Genomic DNA, 22,666 nt, shown 5'->3' with positions numbered 1-22,666 from the left:
CCGGGCCCTTGTCGTAAACATACTTGAACAAAGCTGTTTTTCTAAGATTTTTGTTCTTGTTTCTGATATCACTTTCGTGGGTCTTAAATCCTTAAACCCTTAATGAACGTAACACGACGCGCTTGGCATTTATTGCGAAAATTTCAACGGTAATTGGCTGGGTGAAATAGGGATCAAAAAATTATGGAAGATATCGTCCAGCTACAAACTTGATCCCAAAAATGGTATTTCTCGTCGATTAGAACCAAAAGATCTAAAACTGGTTCTGGATTTCTCAAGTTATCGTGAAAAACCAGCAAAAAAATTCTTTGATGAGCAGTTGAAGGAATAGAAAACGTGACGAAATTCACATTTCGGCGAGTGTATAATGACATTTTTGGAATGGTTGGTATTTCTGGAATGTTTATAATTTATTGAAATTTTGGGATTCTAACAGGCTCAGAATCAGGTCAGGCTCTTTTTAACCTGAAGCCAGGTTACATGAACCGGATTAATATTATTTTTTTGAACTAACCTGGCAGGTAGGTTACCTGATTTTTTATGCAAAATGTTTCCATTTTCCATTTAAATTTCTAATTAAAATTTACCTCCAGACAAGTCAGGTAAGATCAGGTCAGGTAATTTTAATGAGAAATCTGAACATTGTCTGAATCTTTTCAGGTTGAGTGCTTAAGGTACCAGGTCAGGTCAAAATCTACCCGCTTCGAGTCAATAATAGGTATTTTAGTGGAATCTTATGAATTGAATGAAAGTTTTGGAGTTACAGAGTTTGATTTCAATTTTTGGTACGCATCATCGTTAATAACGACTCGTTATATCCCCGACTAATTTGAGACTTACCAAGAAAATCGGTGTCACAAAATTTACCGGCTTAACGCTCACTCCTGTGCATCGCATATCATCGTCGTGCGACGCTTATGTTCTTGACAATAGTCCAAACCACGAATATTTCATGAACTTATTTTAATAGAATTTCATTTGTCCGATATCTTCACAATAATACATTTCTGTAATGCCCAGCATTTTACTGATGAGGGATTAATCTCCACATGTAATAAATTGGCATTTTAGGATAAATATAATTAATAATTCTGTTGTATCAAGTTCTTAAAATTTAGTCTAAATATTCTTTTCAATAAATTATTGTTTTAAACCGTGGTATCCATCACAATTGGTTATTTTTTTTCCTATTTTAGTTTAAGTTTCCTTCTTTTTCAGTTTTTAAGTTTTAGTTTTTATTCAAAAAAATTTCCTTTTTTTCATATTTCATTTTCCACCCTTTTTTCGTCTCCTTTATTTTCCTTAGCCTCGTACTACAATTTAGTGAATATGTTTTAATGTAACAATATGTCTTGTTTAGAGAGAGTATTATTAATGTACGGGTTATGGTGTTAAAAGTATGGTAATTTTACTTCTTACGTGTAAATATAACTTTAACAACAATACCAACTATTCATATCGTTACATAAAGTCCGGTTTTTACTTTCTACTAATTTTCATGATTTTCAAATTTGATCCTTTGTTTGAAGATATGATTTCAGTTTGTAAAGTCTTTTATTTAGTATAAAATGGAATTTGATCGCTCGTTTGTGGCCAGTTTTTTTTTATTATAACGACTAGTGAGTGTAAGACCATTTGAATATAATATTTGTGCTAAGACTCAAACGCAAAACAAGGCAGTCAGAACTGCTCCTACCCAGAAATTGTCTTAGGGATGATTCATAAATGACGTCCACATTTTTCAGTGCTGTCAGTAGATTTAAATCATTATTAACTCAATAAATATGCATTTTGGTGAGTCGAATGTGTGTGTGTTTGTTACTCAGCAAATTCTGAAAAATCCGAAAAAATCTGAAAATGTTCGAAAAATTCCGAAATGTTTTTTCGGATTTTTTTCTGAAAATTTTCAGAATTTTCATAATTAAAATATTTAAAAAGGCCTGGTCTGCCCCACCAATAAGGGGTATATTTGAAGGTGGTAGAACAAGTATTTCACTGACCAGATACAACGTAAAAAAAAGAATGGAACTCACTTTTTGGTGAAATCGAGTGCAGGGCAAGTTCACTAACGATTGACAGAATTTGTATGTTGAATACTTTTCCAACATAAAACTCAACTTCATACAAAAGTCGGAAAAGCCAGGCTTCGCACGTTTTGTGCAGTGCCTTCACCAGGTTTTTTACGCACTTGGCAAGAAATATGTTTGGGTCTCGGGGTTCAACCCTGTTCAGTTTTTTTTATATACTTTGGCTTAGAGATAGGTTGTATATGAGGAGTCAATGGCCATTGAGTCTACATGTAGTACATCTTTTTCGTTCATCCGAATAGACTTGAATGCACCATTCGTGCCGCATCGAGAATAATTCAGTTTTTTTTATTTGTCTTGTTTTGTTGTTTATAAATAAAAGAAATCCCATCACAAAACTGCAGACCTATAAAGTTGAACAGTTTTCAATGGCACAGGTACACAGTGGACAAATTTGCTGTAAGTTACTTTCAATTTCAATGAATTTACACAGACTGTAAAATGTTTTCAAGCTAAGTTACCGGCGTAAAAAACCGAAGGGTCCCGCACTCTTCAAGATTTATCAGATTTATTGAAATTTATTGGGATTTATTGAGATTTATAAGGATTTATTTTGGGATTTACTCGGATATTGAAGATTTTTTGATTCCCTAGGGAACAGTGGCCGCCATTTTAGGATTCGACTAAGCCATAAATCCCAAAAAATCGCAAAAATTTGCTACTTCGAAAACTAGTCGGTGACCCCTAAAAAATTTTTCTTTCTGTGAGCACTGTTGCCTTCTAAATTTGTATTGACAACGTTTTTGATGCCTCGTGTGTTTTGAGCTTTTGAGAAATTTGGAACATTTTGTAAGAATCTGTTCGAAAATGACGCCACGCCGTCAGGGGAAGAAGGTGGTGTTCAAGAAACCGTACTAACAAAAGTGAAATAATTTCATGTGTCGAAAACGGAACTTTTCATGTTTGACCCATTTCTTCGGCCTCCCTTTTCAGCACGTCGAATCCTTCACATGAAGGATCGTGTGATCCGAACAAACGCACATTCCAGATTTATGTTTTTATTTACGCAGATGAATTCTGTAGATTAGAGTCGTGGGAGGCTTCTTCTTAAGAATCAGAAACCCGCATCAACAACTTCACCACAACACGCTCGTCGGTTTGTTGTTCAAGTAAATCTTTTGAAGAGTGAGTCTTAGAAGTATTTCCGTAGATTATGATCAGTGAGTGCATTACACCATCGTGTTAAATAGTTCAGTCATTACAAGTTTTTGGGCTCAAAGAAGGGCTTCAATTGGTAGAGCTTAAGTGGTTTAGGAACAAAGCTTTAGTTAGCGGTTCACTCGTCCAAAAGCTACAGAAAACGTACAATTCAAATGCTGAATCATCAGACTCTCTCATTTCAGGCTCAGATCAGGTTCGCGTCAACCTGAACCAGAATTTACCAGACCTGAAATGTAAATTTCGGGTCCAGATTTATTCAGGTGCAACCTAATCTCGACCTGATTTAATTCAGGTTTTCTAGTTTCGGGTTCCGAGTTATAAACCAAAGTACCGTACTCCGTTCAAAGAACTCTCTTTGTCAGGCCTCAAATGAGAAATCTGAGTGAAAATCCTTGACAATGAAAAATGGAAAAAAAATTCCAAATCAAAGGAAGGAGGTGAAACGACATAACTGAGCCCATCCGAATTGATTCTTAACTTTCTGTGATTTTTTACTTCATAGAGGGATATTTTGTAGACAACTGCTTGTATGTATGTACGATCGATAAATACTATAATAGCGGAAAAGTCTTGATTAATAAATTGACCACCAAAATACTCAGATTGTAAGTGGACTGTGAAACGAAATTTTGAAATTCTGCACAATAAATCGACTTGACAAAACACGTTCCAGACCATTTCCACGTAACATAATAAATATCCAAATTTGGTCTTATAGTCCACTCATTGTCTGCATGTTTTGGTGGTCAACACGTAGGACATGTTCATGTTCACCATTACTGAACCATCGGGAAAAGAATAAATAAATTTTTGCACTGAAACCGACACCTAATGTGACAACATCTCCAGCCTAATAACAAAAAAAACCTATCAACAAAAAAACAAGAAAATGTGTCACAAAGACCTATACATCTAAGCCCTCCATTCAATCCAAATGTACCATGTACATTAGGATGCACGTGCTTCGTGAACCGTCACTTTATATACCAAATATCGCAGTTGCCGCTTGAGTCAATGATGAAATTCGAAAGCAGATTCATTGTTTGTTGTGAACATTCTTGCGACGATTCAGATGGTGTCAGTGTTAGGGCTAGCAGAGAGAGCCATTTTAGATAGTGTAGATAGTGATCGCCGCGGAAAACTCGAGGTGCCCGGTTCCGAAAATAGTTTGCGAAAACTGAAAATTGGGAAAAGAATGTCAAACCACTTGTTCGACGCAATTAGCTGATGTGATAGCCACGAGTGATTCTACTTACAATTTTCGGATTCCACTTTCGGAACTTTTCTTCCATGGTGCATCGTCCGGTTCAAATGGTAGCGGCCCCTGCACTGGAGGATCTTCTTCTGTAGGCCTACAAATGTTCTTAATTTTAGAAATAATATCAACGACAGAGGCACTGAATTCAGGTGACAAATTAAAGAAACAGCCAAACCACTACGTTCGTTCTTACTTCTCTTCAATTTTGAGCTCTTCAACGGGTTTGTAGGTTTTCAGTTCCGTTGCTAGATCGTTGATTTGAGACTTGAGTTCATCGCGTTCGCATAGAATTTCTTTCAATTCGGCTGTGGAATAGCGAGCCCGATGTGGATCGTTCTCTTCATCCTAAACGGGCAAATAAAAATGATTTTACAAGACCGGTTCGTCGGATCGCATTCGACCATTATACCTGACACTTGGATAAGTCTTCGTTCTCTTTTTCGGCTATGCCCAGTCGTTTTCGAAGCGACAATATTTCCCGATGTTGGTCCTGCAGCTGGGCCAAGAAGTCGGCCCGTTCTTCAACCAAAGACCTTACTTGCACTTGCAGAAGCTTCTGCCTTTTACGTGATTCTCTGCTGGAGTTTGACAATCGTTCCATTTGAATGTTTAACTGGGAAATGAGAGAATCGATTCTTTAGCCTCTCGCGATTACTGTAGATTTGGCTAAGTATGTAAGTATGTAACAGTGCGAATATCATCTGTGTAACCACTATTTACACCTGAAGATTTTTGATCACAAGCTATAGTGAGATTCAGCATTGAAATTACACCTATTTGCGATCAGCTGGTCTTTTACTCAGTTTCAATACAACAGTGTGTCAGACGCTTTTTATCATTCAATCGTACGAGATAAGTACATTGACATGAAGATGTGTATTAAACGACCAGCTGACGCACAAAGGTGTAACCTTAATGTTAAAGCTCACTGTACTCATTGAAGCATATAAAAAAATGTCCAAACGCGTAACGCAATCCACTCACCCCTTGAATCGATTGTTCAGCTTCAGCCAGTTCAGCATCTTTCATTTTCATCTCTTTTCGATGTTTTTCGACCTGCTCACGAAATCGTTGTAACGTTTGTAAATCGGATGTATTGGCATTTGATGCTGCGTCATCTTTAACTGCAACGGTCGCTGTATTTGTGTTCGCTGCTATCGTTTCCGTATTGGCACCTAGAGATTTCTGCAATCGACGGTTCTCCTCCTGTAAATTATTGACCAATGTGACTAGCTCCTTTGTTTCAGCGCGCCATTGCTCTTCGATCAATTCGAGTTCCTGCAGAGGAGACGGGAAAGAATTATTGTAAATTATGTCCAGCACTGACCATGGTTGTCGTACAAAAAAAAAACATTTTTTGTTCCCCTTTAAGCCACGCGTCGTCGTTCTATTGTTGTGACGTTCTTTCATAAATTTTAATTAAATTTGAATATTTAATTCCCTCATGCCGATCTACACAAAGTCAAAGTCACTGCCAAAATAAAAAGGGAAAAAAGGCGAGAAAATATGCAAAAAACATCACCCGAAAAATGTTAAAACATTGTAAACAAGAAAAACGGAAATTTATTGATTAACCATCCAAGCAAATCCAACCAATAAACACAGCCACTTTGGCAATGTTGATGCCATGTTATGTTATCAAACAACCAGATGGAATGGCATCGCGTCGATAGGATTTAGTGAATCTGTTCCACATATGAAACGTAATATAATAAACGATCAACCATTTATATTGAGTAAGATTTTCACTCGGATATAGTGTAAAATTAGAAAGAAAAAGCGTTAGGTATGCTAGGTATACAGTATATATGGTATGGGGGTGCTATTTTCTATGGACGTAAATATTGCTTCCCAGAAAATTATTTTCGACTATAGTTTGATATTATACTCAATTCAACGTCAGAGCACATAAAATTAATGGTTTTGCCATTAGCACTAAATATGGAATAACGACTTTAACATTTAGTGTGATATTTACGTGGGATATTACCACGGTTGCAGGATTAGCTATTCTTGGGGTATACAAATTCGTCACTTTGTTTATAGCCCAGGTTAATAGTTTATTAATTAAATGTTATGTTAAGCATGACCGATATGGCCTTCAATAATTTTTTTTGCATATCCCGTGTGAGACGGGCAAAAAAATGTAAGGAAGCGAGTGAAGAAACATATTTCTTGTAAATTAAATAATTCGAGGCAATATTTTCGCTGTACTTTTGATAGTTTCGGGCGCGCATAGAGTCTATGCGATAGACGACAATGAAAGTCTAGAACAGGTATGGTCGATCAGCGAATTCGTCTTAAACGCACTCACATTTTATGTCAAAATAATATGAAAATGAGTGCGTTTAAGTACGAAAATCAAATTTTTATGTCCTCCGGGCGGACAATAGACCATACCTGTTTTACACTTTCAGACACAGTGTGTAACTTCTCTGTGGATTGTTTACTGGACAAGTATGTGTGTTTTCGGAAAAGTGTTCGGGGATCAACTTACCGCAGTTTTACCTGCTCATCTCTTGTGTTTGCTTCATTGGTGACAGCAATAATTTTTTTCATGTTTCGGGGCCAAAAACGATGGTTGTTCAAATGCCTTCGACCCCTTACATGAAATTTCTTGCGTATCTGTTTTGGACGACGTATTTTAGCAACTTTGTTCGACTAAAAGCCATGAGACTATGACGTTTTGCTTGGGACACAGTTTGGGGGATAAAATAGGTATTTTACGAACATGTGTCCAAATGATGCAGATGCGCAAAATTCCAGTTGAAGCACAAGCTAGAGATAAGATGTTGTGTACTGTAGCAATTTTACACGTTCATCGAATGAATATTTACGCACGCGAAATGAATAGAAGCGCCTTACAGTAAATAAATGTCTATTTTATCTCCTCCTGTTTTGACTGTCAACCGAACTGTCAACCAATTGATGTTTTTGTTTCGTGGAGAAATCCGCTTAATCACACCTCGCACTAATGAAAAACGTTGTGTTCTCATCTGGAATAAAATACGAAATTCTAACTCGAGCGATTCGCGACCCTCGCTCCTTTCTGGTCTACACAAACTATTTGTGAAACAAAATAAACAACTCTACCAACTATGGCTACAACACACGGTTCCAACATGCATGCGTTACAATGTCTAGTAGACACCCTTACGTTACATTTCGTAAACGAATGAATTCCCAAGATCGAACAAAACATTTTCACATTGCATTTAGTAAAAAGACGAATTCCCTAAGATCGAATTACCTACATCTACGTTACAGTTCGTAAAAGGATACATTTCCTAAGATCGATCAATCCGCCTTTACGTTACATTTTGTAAAAAATGAGTTCCCTAGGATCGAAAAATCCGTTTCGTAAAATGATGAATTCCCTAAGATTGTGTACAAATTTTCATTTTTTATATATTTTTAAACTGCTTTTTTATATTGGGTGCCAATAGTTTTTTTCCGGTGCCATTAGCCACAGTATAGGGTGTTCTTTCATTGATAAACTTTTTTACTAGCACCACAATACAAGTCAAGCGATGCTAAAGTTCTTTCCGACAGTGACATGGCATGCGAAAAGGTTGCAGTACAGAATCGGTAATGGCATAGTTCATCGGGTAATGAACTCGAATCAAAGACAACGACATGATCTGGTTTCTTATAATTCAATGCCAATGAGAAATAAATCTCTTGGCTTGAGTATTACCAGAAGCACGAAAATTGCTGATAATTTTTTCCAATGAAGCTTAACCAAATCAAATAATCCACCCGAATAAAAGGCGATGACTCAAAAGATTATCGAAATTGAATAAGATTTTGTTTTCGGTTTGCTAAAGATTACTACAAAATGCTAACGTAAATGCCAAACAATTTTATGCAAATGGAAATCATAATCTTAAACTAAATAAAAAAAAGGAAAACTGTTTTTCCATTAGTTTCCATGCAGGCAGCATTGTGTTCTTATCGGTATATAGTTGAACTGAAATCATCGTACTGAGTTATCATTGTGAACCACGAAAAAAATAAGAAAACATTTCAGCTCGATTCGCATAAAGTCTAATCTCACAACAACGTAAGAAGGAAAGGGTAATCCATGGACATGACATTGACATGGTTTTGTGGCTTATCAAACAAACAACAAAAATAGGCTTAGTATGGGATATTAGAAAATGGTTTGGAACTCTTCATGTCTTAGTATAAACTGTTCGAACATAGGGCGAATGTTGGACGGTACTTACAACATTCACATTTTCGACATTCATCGTCAAATATTTCGACTTTTAACAACTTCAGAGCAATAATCTCTTCCCTTGTCTCACTTTCATCAATTACTAAACTATCATTGAATTGGTGTTAATTCAAGGATACATCGAGAACTTGTGTAAGCTTTCTTGTTAAGAGCTGTCCGCCATTTCAACACAACAAGAGAATCGACTGTAAACAGAATATAGCGAAAACATCGACACAGAATAACAAAAAAAAACATTTTCGAATCGATTGACTGCATATTTTATTGAAATTCCTGAGTTATCAGAAAGTTCTTATGTCAGGGACTATTTTTGAGCAAACATTTCCCCATATTTTACTAAACTTTCCTGAATTTTCCCACAAATTCAAGGAAAATGAGGGAAAATGTTTTTCCAAATACAGTCCCTGGTTTATGTTGATCATGGTCTGCTCTATCTCATCGATTATACCATTTCAAAATATTTCTTGGAATTTACGATTTTGCTGTCCGATTCCCAGCTGAACATTCCGGTAACGAATCTCACCATCCTTTCGCGTTTGTTCCAATTCAGCCTGAATGTTTCGCAACGCAGCTTCATGTTCCGATTGAATTCTCAACACTTCACCTTGTGCAACACTGATCTGACCTTCCAATTCGCGGCGTAAATTGTTCAACGTTTGAGCATTGGATGCAGCCATTTCGGAACGTACACGAGCCAATTCCTGTTGATGATTTTTAATCGTCTCCGCCATTCGCTTATCAGCGCTTAGAGTTTGTGTCTGAAGTTCGATTTGCAGACGTGCCTTTTCGGAATTGGTTCGATTGGTCACATCTAGCAACTGACGATTCAAATCGTTCAATTGTTGACTGCATTCATATTGGGCGTGATCTTGTGCGTCACGAGCCCTAACATCACAGCTTCGAGTGATATCCTCACTCAACTTGGAAAACGCCTGACTGTAGGCCTGACGTTGTGCATTTAAATGATTTTGTAATGCAGTGAATACACCGTCTGTGTTCTTTTGGTACACCGCTAATGATTCTGCAACATCGGCAGATGAAAATGCTACCTACAACCCACGCAAGTAGATTTAATTAATAAACAGAAAAATTCCCAGATTTCAACCCAATTTACGCACCAGCGAATTAAGAAGCACGAACAGTACGATTAGAGCCATTTTTGTTACTGAATGCGAAACAATAAAATCAATCGAATGCCTCTCGATTGATGTAAAAATGAACAAGAGATGTTATTGAATATCTTATGTTTTGGGTCAACTTTCTCACGTGCACCTCTGATATTTATCTTCGATCGCTGTGTAATATCGGATTTTTGCAATATTTCCGACGCACACTTCGTAAATGAAACCTGTATTCGCTCAATTGGCTGAGAGTGAATCACTTGTGACCGTGATAGTTGAGAGATGATTTCGTGTGTGTGTCTTCACTGAAGAGGTATGGTATTATGTCATCATAGGTATGCACCGTGACAACATAATCTTCAGCTGAGATCATATTTGTACTCAGGGTTTCAATTTGTTCGATATGTTTCGTCAGAGCCGGATTAACCAATGGGCAAAGTGGGCCCGGCCCAGGGCGCTGGGAAAATAGGGGCGCTTAGAAATTAAATTTTCTCGACAATTTCACGTTCAACATAGGTCATGCACAAATCAACGTCGATTAAAAAAAATCGCGCTCGCTTCGCTTGCGTCTGTACACTACTCTCTTGGGGTAAATGTGAGCTACAAGAAATGCATATATACATCTAACTTGATATTTTTGAATAATACACGCACATCGACTAACCCAAGGCTGTTCGTATTTGGTTATTTAAAGCGTTTTTTTGATGGTCCTGCTTTAGAAAAGTTGAACTTTGAGGCTTCTGGCTGAAGACACTATAAATAATTTTTCAATAACCATTCCATTGCTTCATTTTCGTCAGCCGCCGGTGATAGTCGGATGATGGAAAGCTTTTAGCTCATGAGGAATTTTCGAAAATTTTGTAAATTCCTCATGAGCTGAAACCTGCTCATGATCGCCGGACAACGGAAGTTTGGAACAAATAAAGCAGCTGGAAAAGCTGCAGAACAAATCCGTTTCCGCCCATTAAAAATTGTTCATGGCATATATTCGCGATTTTTTTGTCGAAATCCAAGGCCAATTACCTAAATTTCAAGATCTAACACTTTCAGAGTGAAGACAAAGGATCATTCTAGAGTGCCCTAAACTTCAATACTTTTGGGATCCCGAGTCCTAGATCCTTGAAATTGCTTCAACGCAAGTCGTTTTTTCCGAATCATGACCTTACCCAACGCACTGCTCCTAGCATGAACATAAGAAATATTTGGAGGCTGATGAAGTCACAGTAGGCACTGCGTTTCTTTCGTGAAGATAGGTGACTTGTTTTAGTTGTGTGAGTTCAAACACACAATACAATCAATCTTAAGCGGTAGCTCTCATCACAAAAGCCTCCAAATTCGACGTTTGTCAAAGTAATGTTCATACTAGGAGCAGTGCGTTGCCTTACCAAGTAGAGTAAATCTCGCAATATAATGAAACTGTAACAGTATCACAAATATTGTGTCAAAAATTCACGTTTTTTTCTTGGTTTTTCCTCACAACGCGTTCATGTTCTAACGATCGTCCAAGGGAAGTGAAAAGTGAGAATAATGAGAGGACATTCGAGTGTAAATTGAAAGAACACCTGAATGAAACTATAGAATTGTGATGTAAATTTGAATTGTAGTGTTCATTTTTCAATGTCTGTGATTATGGAACTTTGTATTTGAAAATAGCTATTTGCTAAATAAATTTGTTTGATTTGATTTGTTCTTCAAGAAGAATTTCAAGAAAAAATTGTTTCGGATTCATTCTACAAACTTCAAACTTAAAATCCCGAAAAATACGAGCGAAACCTTTTTATAACTTTACTTGATTTTTGTTTGTGGGAAAGTTTTGCGAATTAATCACAAAAACTCTGGTTATATCATATATCTCTCATTCATATATGGTTATATGCTATCATAAGCTTGCCACCTCGCCTCGCTCGCCGTTTCTAACTACACATTACTTAGAAAATAATATTCTTGAGGAAATGTTGAAAACATTTTATTTGATTTGGTTGACAATGTGGGAAACAATTTCTTTAATAAATTTTTCATGCGGCGCTGCAAGGCTCATTGCCCAGGGCGCTGTAAATGCTAATCCGGCCCTGTGTTTCGTACACACTAATAAATTGAATTACAAACTATGCTAAATGATTAACATTTGTACGCTTTCACTCAATCTGTTCATCTGTAGATAGTCGATATATATTTCTTGTCCATCACTTGAATCTAATCGTAAGAAACTACTCTTCTTAAGGTACACTGTTGCGTCTCCTCACAGCACTGCTCCTAGCATGAACACTGAACACTGAACACTGAGCCACCGCTTAGGACTGTTTGTATACTCATACAACGAAAATAATTCATCATACAAAAGAAACGCAGCGCCTACTGTGACTTCATCGGCCTCCGAATATTTTCTACGTTCATGCAAGGAGCAGTGCTGTGGTCTCACACAATTTGTAACTACGTTGTGTCTATTGTCCTCCGCTTTTACTTTGGGCGATGAACATAAAACATGAAATTTGATGGAATATAATTCTTTGAAACCCAACATACAATGGAACAAAATTAATGGAATTAGAGACGTAAGACTGCACTTTGTAACGCAAATGGGTTATTTTTCAGCATCTGAAATGTGTCACTATCGAGGTTTATAATCTCTCGGTGTGTATCAAAATAAAATTCCCATCAAATCGATGGCTTATTCGGCTTTGTATTTTTTGAATTGCACAACCACCCCAACCGCTATGCTTTAAGTCGAATGGTAAAATCCATCGAATACTACAAAAAAAAAACATTTTTTTTATTATCTTCTTGTATATCAGATGCGTAGCAACGGAATATCGAATGTCACATGTCGGTTGGAGAACTGAAAGAAAAATAAGTGCCACCCCATGCTATAACTTTATTAAATTTTTTGCTGTGTGCTTTATGAGACGTGTAATCAGATATCTATTGTAACTGTTTATGTTGACATCAAGTAAAACGAACAAAGCTTCGTTAGTGATGGTCAAACAGACATAAATTTTGAATGCACAGACTGACAAAAGCTTTATTTAGGGGCAATATTTTGAGAAGTCCGACATTGTTGTCTCGAATTAATTCAATTGTTTGTGCATCAATTTTCAGCAGAATTGTTTGCAACTATAATTAAAAACAGTCACGTAAGTATATGTAATGTAAATAGTGACAATTCAAACATTTCCAACGGTGGTGTAATGCGAAAAATTGTATACATTGCTCGGAATAAGAATGAAAAGTCACATTTTCGTGTGTTTATTGAAATCGGCTTCGCCTTTAATCAACAAAATTCACACGTGAGCTTGACCATTCATTCCACTTTTATCCCTATGTAAAATAGTAGATTTCGAAGAAGACCAATACACACAAGGTGTTTACGTATACTGAGTGTGCAGCACGAGGAAAGTACACACCGCGTGTCTATTTTGAAACATATTTTACTGTAATAGACTAGAGTGTGTTGGGAGTGACAACGGAATTGACTTTTCCATCACTAGTGATGGGAAAATATTTTCACTCACATCAATACTACACTCTTGACGCATGCAATAAATAGTATATTACTATACAAGGGAAGGAATTTGATATTTCGTATCCAGATGAGTAAGTGTCCGAGGGCTTTAGCCCGAGCTACTTTTACTCATCGCGATACGAGATATCAAAGTATTTACCGAGTGTAGTATGACGTTTTCCTTTACGAAGGATGAAAAGACTTTTCCCTAGGGACGGAAAGTCCATTTTCCCTCCCTAGTAAAGGAAAAAATGTTACTAAAAAACTTGTGTTAGTGAATAGTGTTTACAATGCGAGTTTCACTTCTCACTGTGAAATGTCACCTCGCGTTTTTGAGTAAATAAAGAAATTTGAAGGTTCAATTTTCGTGTGATTTTTGTTGATCCGAGGCGAAAGCAACCGTGCCTGTTCAACTTTTATTCCGATTCCATTCCTCCATTTCAATCATATTTGAACCGTGATTAAAATTCCAGAGACAAATTCAAATTCTTCGCCCTAATTTACCCACCAATTCTCACACTACCAAATATTTCGTATATAATGTCGGGGATACCTTTTTTACGTAATTTTGTTCGTAATTTCCAGTCTAGATATAATTCGTCCAAGGTTGAATCACAAAGAAAAATCGCACAGAGTGTGAAGAAAAGCCATGTAAAATCGCCAAACTGAGAAGAAACGCCAAGAAAAATAATCAAAGTGTGAAGAAACGGCATAAAGACAGGTTCACGCTTCGGCGATTTTTTTTTTCATCAGCCAAAAATGATGAATTCTTCACGGAATTCTCCACTAGACGAATGTTCTAAGAATTTTAAAATCATAAAGTGAAAAAATATCATGGCCCTACGTTAGTGAAGGGCCGTGACGCAAGTCCGTTCACACTGAAAAATTTGACAAAAAAAATTTTCCGCAGGACTGAGGAACATATATACACGAACTTTTTGACTTTTCCCCCTTTGCTCCTACTACCCCCAAAGTATTTTATTCGTAATCTGGGCGTCCATACGAGTTCAACGAGCTATCACACGCCTCATAAGGTTAAAATTTGGCCGAGATATTAAATTTCAAAACTTGGAAACTTGCAGAAATTTGTATGAAGAAATTCATTTTCATACATTTTGAAATTGATGAATTTTACCAACCTTTGTTACTTTGTCACTTTGTCACTCTGTTACGGCGAAACTTTTTAATTTACCGGTGAATTTGGCTGAAATTTTCAGGGTATGTTAAGGACGTAATTCTAAGAAACTAATTTGAAGGAATTTTCCTAAAAGCTTATAATTTCGGAGCTATGAGCGTTTTGAGCCATTGAGCTATATGACCCATAACTCAGAAAATATAAAAGATAGAAAGTTCGTTTAAAAGACAAATTTATAGAGTTTCAGATTTTATTCGACACGTGTTTCATGGTTTTCCTAAAAAGTCGTCTATTTGGGAGCTATGAGCGTTTTAAGTGCGAGCTATGTCAGCCATAACTCGGAAAATACGGCAGATGGAAACCTCGTGTAAAAGACAAAGTTATAGAGTTTTAGATTCTAGTCGATACGTGTTTCACTGTTTCCCTAAAAAGTCGCTTATTTGGGAGCTATGAGCGTTTTAAGCGCGTCAAATTTTCGATTTTCGTCAAATTTTCGATATTCGTCAATTTTTAGATTTTAGTCAAATTTTCGATTTTTATCAAAGTTTTGATTTTCGTCAAATTTTCAAATTCCGTCGAAATTTTCGAATTTCGTCAAATTTTTTATTTTCGTCAAATTTTCGATTTTCGTCAAATGAAAGCTGGAAGATTCAGATCAAAGAGAAAGTTATACAGTTTTGTAAGAAGAATATTTTCGTTCAAACTGCACAATATGATTGTCTATTATCTGCGACCAAATTAGAAAAAATCACAACTTACAAAAGAGCTGATATCGCCCAAAACCACTTACAGTGGAGGTGTGACGCAACTCCTGTTATCCACTTACAAAAGAACTGATATCGGTGTAGGTGACGCTTACAGATTCGACACGCAAAAAGGTATACGTCACAAATGGCAGCTGATGAGGAAAGTACGTGAAAGGCTTATCAACAAAAATCTTACCAGAAAAATTTTAGGAAGAAAATTATAATAAAAAAGTTTACGTCACAAGGGGCAGATGATTCGGCTTTCTTCCGTTTGAATTCCATTTTTTAAAGGAATGTATTTCACAATTTTAAAAATTTTCCTTCCTCAACATCTGCCCCTTGTGACGCAAACTTTTTTATTATAATTTCCTAAAATTTTTCTGGTAAGATTTTTGTTGATAAGCCTTTCGCGTAATTTCCTCATCAGCTGCCATTTGTGACGTATACCTTTTTGCGTGTCGAATCTGTAAGCGTCACCTACACCGATATCAGTTCTTTTGTAAGTGGATAACAGGACTTGCGTCACACCTCCACTGTAAGTGGTTTTGGGCGATTGCCAATACATCGAGAAGAAAAATTCCTTGAATGGAATGAACTGAATTCAATGAAATGTTGATTATTATTCCTAGAAGACAATATTTCTAAAATCCGAAAAGCGACATCGTTTCCGTCAAAATTAGCAAATATCGAGAATGTAATTATGAACTGAAATATTCGCTTAGCGAAACAATTTGCACAAAATTTAAAATATTTCGAGACTTATTTGACGTGATCCGACATACTAAAAGTTCAAAAAAATCATTAAAGGGATGAGAAGTTGGATATCAACTCAAAAATTAAGAAGAATTTCGATTGAGTGGATGACGTAGGAAGGCTATTGAATGGATATTCGACCTTTAAACCAATTTTCGACCAAGGAAGAGGACATATTCATTAAATCGATGGAATAAATATTATATTTCCGTCTCACTGGTATAAACTTACATTTGAGAATTTCATTATTAATTCAACTGCAATCTCATTTTCAATTTCAAATACATTTCTATTTGCACCAGGTATACCTGTTCTAACAGCGATGTTTGTTTCTAAATGTTAATATATCCATTGATATGTGCATTGATATTATAGACGCCAGGGCTTATTATTGGGCATTTTAAATCGGAAAATTCGGAAAAATTCAGAATAATTCTGACCAAATTCCGAAAAAATTCTGATTTTTTTCGGAATTTTTCTGAATTTTCAGAATTACAATTCCCAAAAATAGGCCCTGATTCAGACATTGAAGAGTTATATACACACTAGAGGTATTGATAATCTTTAAAAAGTAAATTGAAAATTACAGAAAATGTTTCCTAACTTTGGCGCGCAGAGAAGTTTATAGTCAGTGTCGGGAGCGGCAATTCCACCCACAACAACAATCATTTGAAAATAGTGGCAAACTTTAATCTATCTGTTTATCGGTTGGTTTAGCTATGCAGCTGAACACGTGCTGTTTCTTTCAACGAATAGAGCGGTAAGGTGTACTTTACATCCCTATTTACCGATAAATTGTTACTGAAAATATAGTGTGCACAAGTTGAAAAATCACAAACATAAAGTTTCAACTGGTAAGAAAAGAGCATGCACCGAACAAGTGGGTTGATTTTTATATGAGTTTTTATTTAATAAAAATGCAACCCCCGGCAACCCCAACTGTGTGAGATTATTTCCGCAGAAAATAGCGCTCCATTGCTGGGCAACTGGAACATTTCAATTGGTTTGACATTTAATTATTTCAATTTACAGAAAGCTCTATATATTCTGATGTGATCTATAAAATGCTAAAGTTTATGCACACACCATTCCTATGCAGAAAATCTCTTCGGGGAGTCATTCGCATAATAAATAATGATATTTTCACGCTGAATAGTTGTAGGTAGTCTCACTGGTGTACTGTAACTTTTCGTATATTCCAATTTTATTGCGCTGTATGCAAGAGTTATTCTGATTATATTTTCAGTTTAAAAAAAATATTGTTGAATGCACCGGATGAATGTCGAAACAGGGCATCATAATATCCACCCGTCCACCCTCTCAATTAAGATTAATTCGAGATGTGAATATACACCTTAATGAAACGAAAATTGAGATGATGTTTTTCATGTTACATGTCCATGCTGAGATGATTTTTCTTGTTCGCAAAAAAAAGTTTTTAGAAAATTTGATTCGTTGAAATTTATCAAGAAAGAAGAATTTTCATTACTTTCCAGAGAATGAACAACTAATCACGCTATAATAACTTCTCATGTATAGCTACTTTCATGCATTTGATATAAAATCTACTATTTCAATGGTTTTAACGAACATTTTCAAACCCGTTCACTTCCAAGATACATAGTGAAGTAGAGGTAGCAAACCAACGATCTTTGAAATGATTAAATTTCAGAATAAATTTTGTTATGGGCTCTGAAGTTCGGTTACGAGGGATGGATAAATGTAAATTCCGTTCGTATTTGACTTTAAATAAAATAATGAGCATATGAGCAATATTCTCAAAACCGCGCTGGTAGCTGATGTAAGATCGACGACTGAACTGAAATGTTCTTACTAAAATTTACATTTTAGCTTGAAATCGTTTAGTGTGTATTTGGTTAATCCGAGATTTTTCATTTTTATCGTGAGTTATGTAATGGATTTTTCACGCCTTGGCATGAAAATTTATATACGCATCTATTGTAGAATATTTTAGACACTTTCGTTTGTCGCCCTCACTTAGTTCCAGAAGTCTGTAAGGTGTTCCTAGAATTTTTATAAATTTCTTCGATCTCTCGATTTTTAGCCCCGTACGAAGTACTGGGGGCTTATAAGATTAATATGCCGTTTGTAACACGTCGAATTGGAAGCAGACAGTAAGGGCAAAGCATTTGGTTATGTTCATAGATGACGAATCCGCAATAAAAACAAGGCATCAGAACAGTCGGAGCGTTTGCTGCGACTTAGCCCCGTACGACCCGTAATCCTACTTCGTCCGTAACCATAATACATACGTAGCCGTAATACGCCCGGAACCCTAATACGTCTACAACCCTCTAATGCGTCTGTTACCAGAATGCAAGTCAAGTTGGGCATGGTCAAATTTAAAAGTGTTCATTTTTTAAAATTGCGCATAGCGCAATTACGAAAGCCCGTACGAAGTACCTCTCAAATAAAACCAACAATTTACGATATTATTTTAGAAACCCAACATTTTTTGCCAACTTTCTATTAGGTATTCAATTATCTCTCAAATGAAACAAAAACTAGCAAAATCGGATGAGATTTACTCGATTTATGTGCAAAAAACACTTAGGGCCGAGTAGCGGCCTTAGTCCAAGGGCCCAAATTTGAAACTTTTTTCGCCACGTTCTTTTCGGTATTCAATTACCTTCCATAAAAAACTAAATCTAGCAAAATCGGATGAGATTTACTCGATTTATGTGCAAAAAACCCTTAGGGCCGAGTAGCGGCCTTAGTCCAAGGGCCCAAATTTGAAACTTTTTTCGCCACGTTCTTTTCGGTATTCAATTACCTTCCATAAAAAACTAAATCTAGCAAAATCGGATGAGATTTACTCGATTTATGTGCAAAAAACCCTTAAAATCAAATAAAATCACTTCAAATTACACTTTTAGCAAAAAATTTTGCATACACCTGCAGTAGGCACAACGATCATCAACTAAGAAAATTTACGGTCTCTGTACGCTGTAGTAGATTTATTTTCTCATACATTTGACATGATAGAGCCAATATAACCAGATCGGTTGCATCGAATGTGGGCTTGTTGTAAAACTGTGATGTCTAGCATCCAGATAGAGTGAACAACCGACCACTTCAGGTTGACTTCTACCTTCCACAGAATCAAACGTGTTCCCGATGGTGACAAAATGTTGAAAAAATCGACATATTTCTACGAAAGTCGGTTAGTATTTGTTGGTTTTGGTCTCCAGTGATACTATAGCTGCATATTTGTCATTTAAAATCGAAGAGGAATGTGTGCAGGGCAGTTTTCATAACATTTAATCGAATATTTGTCATACAAAGGTGACTTCGAAAAATGGTCTTCAACTGTTTTTGTGGGCTGTAGGTGCGGCGCCTTGGTAATATTTTGAGGCTTTGTAGGGAAGGCTACATTTCAAGCGAAAAAAAACGCGAAAAAAAACATGAGGTGTTTTGAGATACAGACACTTTTGTACTTCAAATGTCCATTATGGGCACCACAGCCGACATGGCCGGGTCGGTTGGTGTTGTGTTTTAATCGTCCATCAATTACCTACAAACCTGCACCAAGACCAGATAGATCGGTTCTATATATCTGGAGATATAGCTATTTAAAAAAATTCGACCTCGAGCCTTCAAGCAGCTCTCAGATCGCAAGTTAGAGAACAAATTTCTTCTAGGAAAATGATCAGCTCGACGTCCTCTTTCCATAGACCCCCCAACATCCCATATCCCCGAGGGGCTGCAACATTTAAAAAAAAATTACCCGTGACGAAAAAAGTTTCAAATTAGGGCCCTTGGACTAAGGCCGCTACTCGGCCCTAAGTGTTTTTTGCACATTAATCGAGTAAATCTCATCCGATTTTGCTAGTTTTTGTTTCATTTGAGAGATAATTGAATGCCGAATAGAACGATGGCGAAAAAAGTTTCAAATTTGGGCCCTTGGACTAAGGCCGCTACTCGGCCCTAAGTGTTTTTTGCACATAAATCGAGTAAATCTTATCCGATTTTGCTAGATTTAGTTTTTTATGGAAGGTAATTGAATACCGAAAAGAACGTGGCGAAAAAAGTTTCAAATTTGGGCCCTTGGACTAAGGCCGCTACTCGGCCCTAAGTGTTTTTTGCACATAAATCGAGTAAATCTGATCCGATTTTGCTAGTTTTTGTTTCATTTGAGAGATAATTGAATGCCGAATAGAATGATGGCAAAAAAGTTTCAAATTTGGGCCCTTGCACTAAGGCCGCTACTCGGCCCTAAGTCCTTTTTCAAATAAATCGAGTAAATCTCAACCGATTTTGCTAGTTTTTGTTTCATTTGAGAGGTAATTGAATACCCAATGGAAAGTTGGCAAAAAATTTTGGATTTCTAAAATAATATCGTAAATTGTTGGTTTTATTTGAAAGGTACTTCGTACGGGCTTTCGTAATTGCGCTAAGTGCAATTTTAAAAATGAACAGTTTCAGTAAATTTGACAATGCCTAACTTGACTTGCATTTTGGTAACAGACGCATTAGAGGGTTGTAGACGTATTAGGATTACGGGTTGTACGGGGCTAAGTCGCAGCAAACGCTCCGACTGTTCTGATGCCTTGTTTACAAAAATTTTAAGAAATCAATTTTCTCGGTTTCTACGAATTTCTACAAATTCTGAGATTTTAGATGTTTTAGAAAATTGTAGAAATTGTAGAAAATTTTAGAAAACGTTTTCCAGAAAATAGGGCGGCTTCGTTCGGGCTACAACTCACGAAATTGCCTAAAATATACCGTCCACCGCAGATACGTAAATAACTATTTCGTGTGCGTAAGATGCAAATTGCTTTTCCATACTTCAATCAAGAGAAACGTAGAGAGAGTAGTTGCACTCACTCGCACATGTAGAATGTAAGAAATGAGAAGAGAGACGCTATCGTTATGTGATGGAATGTGTGTGGAACGAAGCAAACAGAACCCACGAAAAGTAAAGTTTTATATTGAGTTGAGTTTAGGCGATCAAAATTTTTAAATAAAGAATAAAACGAGGAATATTTCCGGTCAATTGACTGACGCTGGTGTTGAAAGTCTACTTTCTTATTGCGAGCAAAATAGTCATAAAAATTCTCATAAACTGTTCTGCACCAGGCTGGTCAATTTACGCAGGTTGTACCTTGTACGAGGGGTACCACTCTTTTTTATTGATGTGATTAACATGATTAACCAGTGATTAACATGATAATGTTTTGGTGATTTACCAGCATTTGACCGGGGGAATCGTCGCAAAACTACAAATAAACTTGAAATATAGCGGTTAATCAATGTTAATCACCGATGAACCGTTTGGATTCACAAAACTTATGTTTCTGATTAACAGATTAACTGATTAACCATGTTAATCACAAAATAGTGGTTTCCCCCTCGACATTGTATTGCATACAATTTTGATTGCAAATTTTCTTTGAGATGAATATTTGTGAGTAAGTTGGAAACTGAAAAAGATTTTTTGTACAAGAAATTTGGACATTCACTTTACAGTTGCTCTTGACAATATTTTAACGTCAATGTTCGTGAGAGCAAATTTAAACATTTAATCAACTAAAAAAGTTCAGCAGCTGTAATAAGAGTGTCGATCCCATCTCAAATCCCACTGGATTCATATCAACAAAAAATTTAAAGAAATCAAGAAAAACACTGCCGCCTACCTTATCAAATCGTTGTCGAAACACAGCCTTTTCCTGTTTCTCGCATTCCAAATGGGCAATACGATCATTTAATTCCTGCAAACGCGTATTCTCACTTTCATTGCGCGTAGCAATCGTCTCGAGTAATTCCAGCACATTTATCACTTTCGGCATCAATTTCAACAGGGAATCAGCTCCAAATAAATCAATTATTTTCTCACATTCCTTTCCAATATCGGACGCTAAATCGTACACATCAACGACAGACATTTCATCAGCAGTTACGACCATATCGCTCATATCCACAGCACATTAAACTTAACACTGAAATCAAATTGAATCTAATGTTCCGAATAATGTCGATACGATGTTGTTGTCTTATTTTGTCTTATCCGCGCTTCAACTGGTGCATCAGAGAAAAATTACAAGAATGAATGAACGATTTTTTCTCCAAGATACTGATTCACACGCAGGTCTTTCTAATGTCAACAACAACAAAATACAATCCGCGTTGTTGATTTTGACGTTTGTGACAACACGCACGTACCCAAGCGAAAGATTTCATGTTGATCTTGACCAATGTCCCAAACGCATTACTACACACCTGATAAACCGAGCGGCCGTTTTTAGTGTGTTTTGAAAAACTTTGTTTTAATTTCAAAATCCTTCGAAGAGTATATGTCTTTCTATTTGTTAAATTTTCCCACGTCCTCCTAAAATTGACAGATTTCTAAGACTCATCTATTCACCATGTCGTAGGTATTGGGTCCGCATCATCTGCATATTACTTAACTAGTATTTGGTGCATTTGGTGAGTGTTTATTCCCTTGCTTTTTTGTTTAAAAATCACATCTTCGAAAATCTTGAGTTTCCCTTACTGCTGGAGTAATTACCCTGAATTTCTTTTCTTCCTAATTGCTATCTGAGTTTCTATCTGTGCTTCTGAAAAACTCTTGTTAAAATGATATATCATCCTCTAGAAAACTGAATTTTTTTCTAGAACTTTGCCCCTAATCACACCAGATGAAAA

General features: G+C 36.4%; 2 protein-coding genes across 3 annotated transcripts; both read right to left on the bottom strand.

Moving 5' to 3' along the window:
- Window positions 1-1,261: 1,261 nt before the first annotated feature.
- On the bottom strand, window positions 1,262-22,141 carry LOC119076589 (RILP-like protein homolog). Of its 2 annotated transcripts, none has more exons than XM_037183432.1 (6): window positions 21,658-22,141; window positions 5,491-5,784; window positions 4,916-5,119; window positions 4,700-4,851; window positions 4,505-4,611; window positions 1,262-4,425 (listed from the first exon to the last, which is right to left on the bottom strand). In XM_037183432.1, the coding sequence occupies exons 1-6, from the start codon at window positions 21,934-21,936 to the stop codon at window positions 4,223-4,225; spliced, it is 1,239 nt and encodes a 412-aa protein (XP_037039327.1). In that variant the 5' UTR covers window positions 21,937-22,141; the 3' UTR covers window positions 1,262-4,222. The 2 variants fall into 2 exon arrangements, with proteins under 2 accessions (XP_037039327.1, XP_037039328.1); XM_037183433.1 differs by having other exon boundaries at window positions 4,505-4,600.
- LOC119076590 lies at window positions 8,985-10,135 on the bottom strand. The gene is made up of 2 exons (XM_037183434.1): window positions 9,865-10,135; window positions 8,985-9,795 (listed from the first exon to the last, which is right to left on the bottom strand). Exons 1-2 carry the CDS (start codon window positions 9,901-9,903, stop codon window positions 9,199-9,201), a joined length of 636 nt encoding a protein of 211 aa, XP_037039329.1. The 5' UTR covers window positions 9,904-10,135; the 3' UTR covers window positions 8,985-9,198.
- Window positions 22,142-22,666: the final 525 nt, after the last annotated feature.

The sequence above is a fragment of the Bradysia coprophila genome, unplaced genomic scaffold, assembly GCF_014529535.1.
Source record: "Bradysia coprophila strain Holo2 unplaced genomic scaffold, BU_Bcop_v1 contig_232, whole genome shotgun sequence".
In the NCBI taxonomy this organism is placed as follows: domain Eukaryota; kingdom Metazoa; phylum Arthropoda; class Insecta; order Diptera; family Sciaridae; genus Bradysia; species Bradysia coprophila.
This window is presented reverse-complemented; position numbering and strand designations above follow the sequence as displayed.

Coding starts and splice junctions, on each gene's coding strand:
- LOC119076590 (XM_037183434.1), bottom strand. CDS start 9,903: ATGGCTCTAATCGTACTGTTCGTGCTTCTTAATTCGCTG. Junction 9,796..9,864: donor TCGTGCTTCTTAATTCGCTG/GTGCGTAAATTG, acceptor CGTGGGTTGTAG/GTAGCATTTTCATCTGCCGA.
- LOC119076589 (XM_037183432.1), bottom strand. CDS start 21,936: ATGAGCGATATGGTCGTAACTGCTGATGAAATGTCTGTCGTTGATGTG. Junction 4,852..4,915: donor AAGACTTATCCAAGTGTCAG/GTATAATGGTCG, acceptor TTGCCCGTTTAG/GATGAAGAGAACGATCCACA. Junction 4,426..4,504: donor GAAAGTGGAATCCGAAAATT/GTAAGTAGAATC, acceptor CCCAATTTTCAG/TTTTCGCAAACTATTTTCGG.